General features: G+C 32.3%; 1 protein-coding gene across 1 annotated transcript in view; it reads right to left on the bottom strand.

The window, feature by feature from the left end:
- Nucleotides 1–547: 547 nt before the first annotated feature.
- Nucleotides 548–2,428, bottom strand: part of LOC109584162 (uncharacterized) — a 7,565-nt gene continuing 5,684 nt past the window's right edge. Inside the window, exons 4-9 of the mRNA XM_019999778.1 lie at nucleotides 2,296–2,417; nucleotides 2,064–2,186; nucleotides 1,683–1,705; nucleotides 1,559–1,627; nucleotides 1,086–1,361; nucleotides 548–1,036 (exon numbers count right to left, since the gene is read on the bottom strand). Of these exons, the coding sequence (XP_019855337.1) occupies nucleotides 788–1,036; nucleotides 1,086–1,361; nucleotides 1,559–1,627; nucleotides 1,683–1,705; nucleotides 2,064–2,186; nucleotides 2,296–2,417 (862 nt within the window). The 3' untranslated portion in view covers nucleotides 548–787. The remainder of the gene's footprint in view (nucleotides 1,037–1,085; nucleotides 1,362–1,558; nucleotides 1,628–1,682; nucleotides 1,706–2,063; nucleotides 2,187–2,295; nucleotides 2,418–2,428) is intronic.

The raw sequence follows: 2,428 nt of genomic DNA, 5'->3' as shown, positions 1-2,428 counted from the left end.
TATTTGACAATGACTAATAATAATAAATGAACTAATTAAAATATTGATAAACTGCATAGATAAACTGACTATAATGCATACATTGAAACAATACTTTGACTAATTGTTTCTGCCAGACTCGGAACTGTTTTTATATAAGGACAGAAACATACAGCATTTTAATAACTTCAAAAAACAGTAGCAAAATGTTAGAAATTTGTGTAGCATTAAATTTACATGGATAATATATGTATATGTTATACACTGAGGTAGAGGTTTCTATGGGATCATAAATATCTATGATTTGTAGTATCTATGATGGGATTTATCATAGATATTATAGTCTATGATATCTATGTATAGTATATAGTCTATAATATACGTAGTATTATAAATTATGTAGTCTGTAATATCTATGGATTTTTTAACCGAACGATGCAATCACAAGGTTAATAAATGCATAGATATTGTAGACTACATAACCAGGATCAGAAAATGATCACGTGATCCTATTCAAATCAATCCAATTATTCAGGTACACTGTAAGTCTCTGTGACAGGTATGCATGTTAACTCCATCCATAATTATTAAAAATTAAAACAAAAATCACAAGAAACTATATAAGATACACAATACCAGTAACAATAATAGTACTCCTTTTTATGATGATAGATAATAATTAATATATTGTGGGATCTTTATTATAATACATAAAACCTGTCACTACTGACAGAAAGAGTAAAGGTGATATTTCAAAAATGAAACAATAAGTGCGGCCTGATAATGTGAACCTCTACATTCACATGTACTATGAGGAAATAGAGAGGCTGCCATTTTGAGATACATCTTGCTGATAAGAGCATTTCTTGAGATAAGCATGACAGGATGCCTGTTGCACATTTTCATTGAAACAACGACAAGCAATGGTGGATTGCTTTAGCAGCTGTAATCCAGACACATATCGACTATCAGCATTCCCTTTTATTAATATAACTGAGAACACTGGTTTAGGTAGTACTGGAAGTATGTTACATGAGGCACCAACAACTATATGTGTCTATAGAGAGAGAAACAAAATGTAAATGTAATTTCTAATTATTCCTTACATCATTAGCATAAGGTGAATAAACTGTAGTGCAGAGACCAATATTTACTATAGTATCAGAGTGAAAATTAAGCTCATCTACTTGTTTGCACTTCCACAGTTCATCAACACAGTCACCATGATTGATAGTTATTGATGATGTTAGGTTTAATCCAGTTAGTGTAGGTATTTTTGGTTTCTTAGACTCAGTTATCAATGACTGTAATGATTCATTAATAATCTCAACCTGATACGTGTAAGACTTGAGCTGTTTCAATACATCACTAGTAGACATATTCTGTAAAGACAAAAAATTACATTGTTTAAAAGGTAGGATGGATACAGCTTAAACAATAAATTGCAGCTGTAGACTAGCTGTCAATGTACATGACTCTGTTACTGTCAATATTATAATACAAATAGAGTCATAGACATATCATTATAATGACTTTGCAACAATGAGACAATGGCTGGCAATTACCAGCTGGCCCTTACCCTCTCTTCCTTCAACAGGTTGATCATGTTTTTGGTTGAAAGCAGCTGGGATAGATATGAACTTGATAACTATTCAATGACAAGAAACTAACATTTAACAATAGCTGAAGCTACTAATATGCACCTTTAAATCATCAGTCTGGTTTACTAGAAGAAGGAGGGGGAAAGAGAGAGAGGAAGAGGAAAAAGAGAGGCATGTCTATTGTCATATTATACAACGGTTGGTCAGGCTGAGGCCAAAGGTCCCATAAGTAACAAATAACAAAGGTCAAAGTGCTGACTATGGATACCCCAATTGAAATATTGTATAGAGGTTTTATTTTCTTGGTATAAAATTTTGCAAATTCATCCAAATTTGCCATTTGTTAATTAGTATAAATTTTTTTTAATTCTTGTGAAACCATTTTTCCTAGTGTGCCACACCTCTTTTGTGGAATCTAATTTCACAAATTTAATGGAAATTAGCGAAATTTATTTTTAGCCCTATGGTATCATATGCATATACCTGTACACTGGCAACTGTCCAATGGATTCACACTAAAAGCAGCAGTAGTAGGAGGTGACTGAGTGATGGTAAGAGTACTGACATCATTAAGAGATTGAGCCCCCATCTCTCCTTTGAATATAACTAATAAGGAAACATAGTGATATATGTTTTACATTAACATTAATTGATGTTTTTGGTTTAAATTCTATCAAATGGCAGTGTGTACAGATAATCACACAATAGTCCTTACTAATCAATGCCAGGCTAATAGCAGTAACTGTAATTAGAACAGTCAATGTGGCCAGTGCTGCTAGTATATACTCCCAGTTGGTTAGTTCTTCATTGAAATATGATCTTATTCTCTTGTTTGTCCTTTTAATATG

The sequence above is a fragment of the Amphimedon queenslandica genome, unplaced genomic scaffold (assembly GCF_000090795.2).
Source record: "Amphimedon queenslandica unplaced genomic scaffold, v1.1 AMPQUscaffold_13516, whole genome shotgun sequence".
Lineage (NCBI taxonomy): Eukaryota > Metazoa > Porifera > Demospongiae > Haplosclerida > Niphatidae > Amphimedon > Amphimedon queenslandica.
The sequence above is the reverse complement of the archived record's forward strand: the minus strand, read 5'-3'. Positions and strand labels throughout refer to the sequence as shown.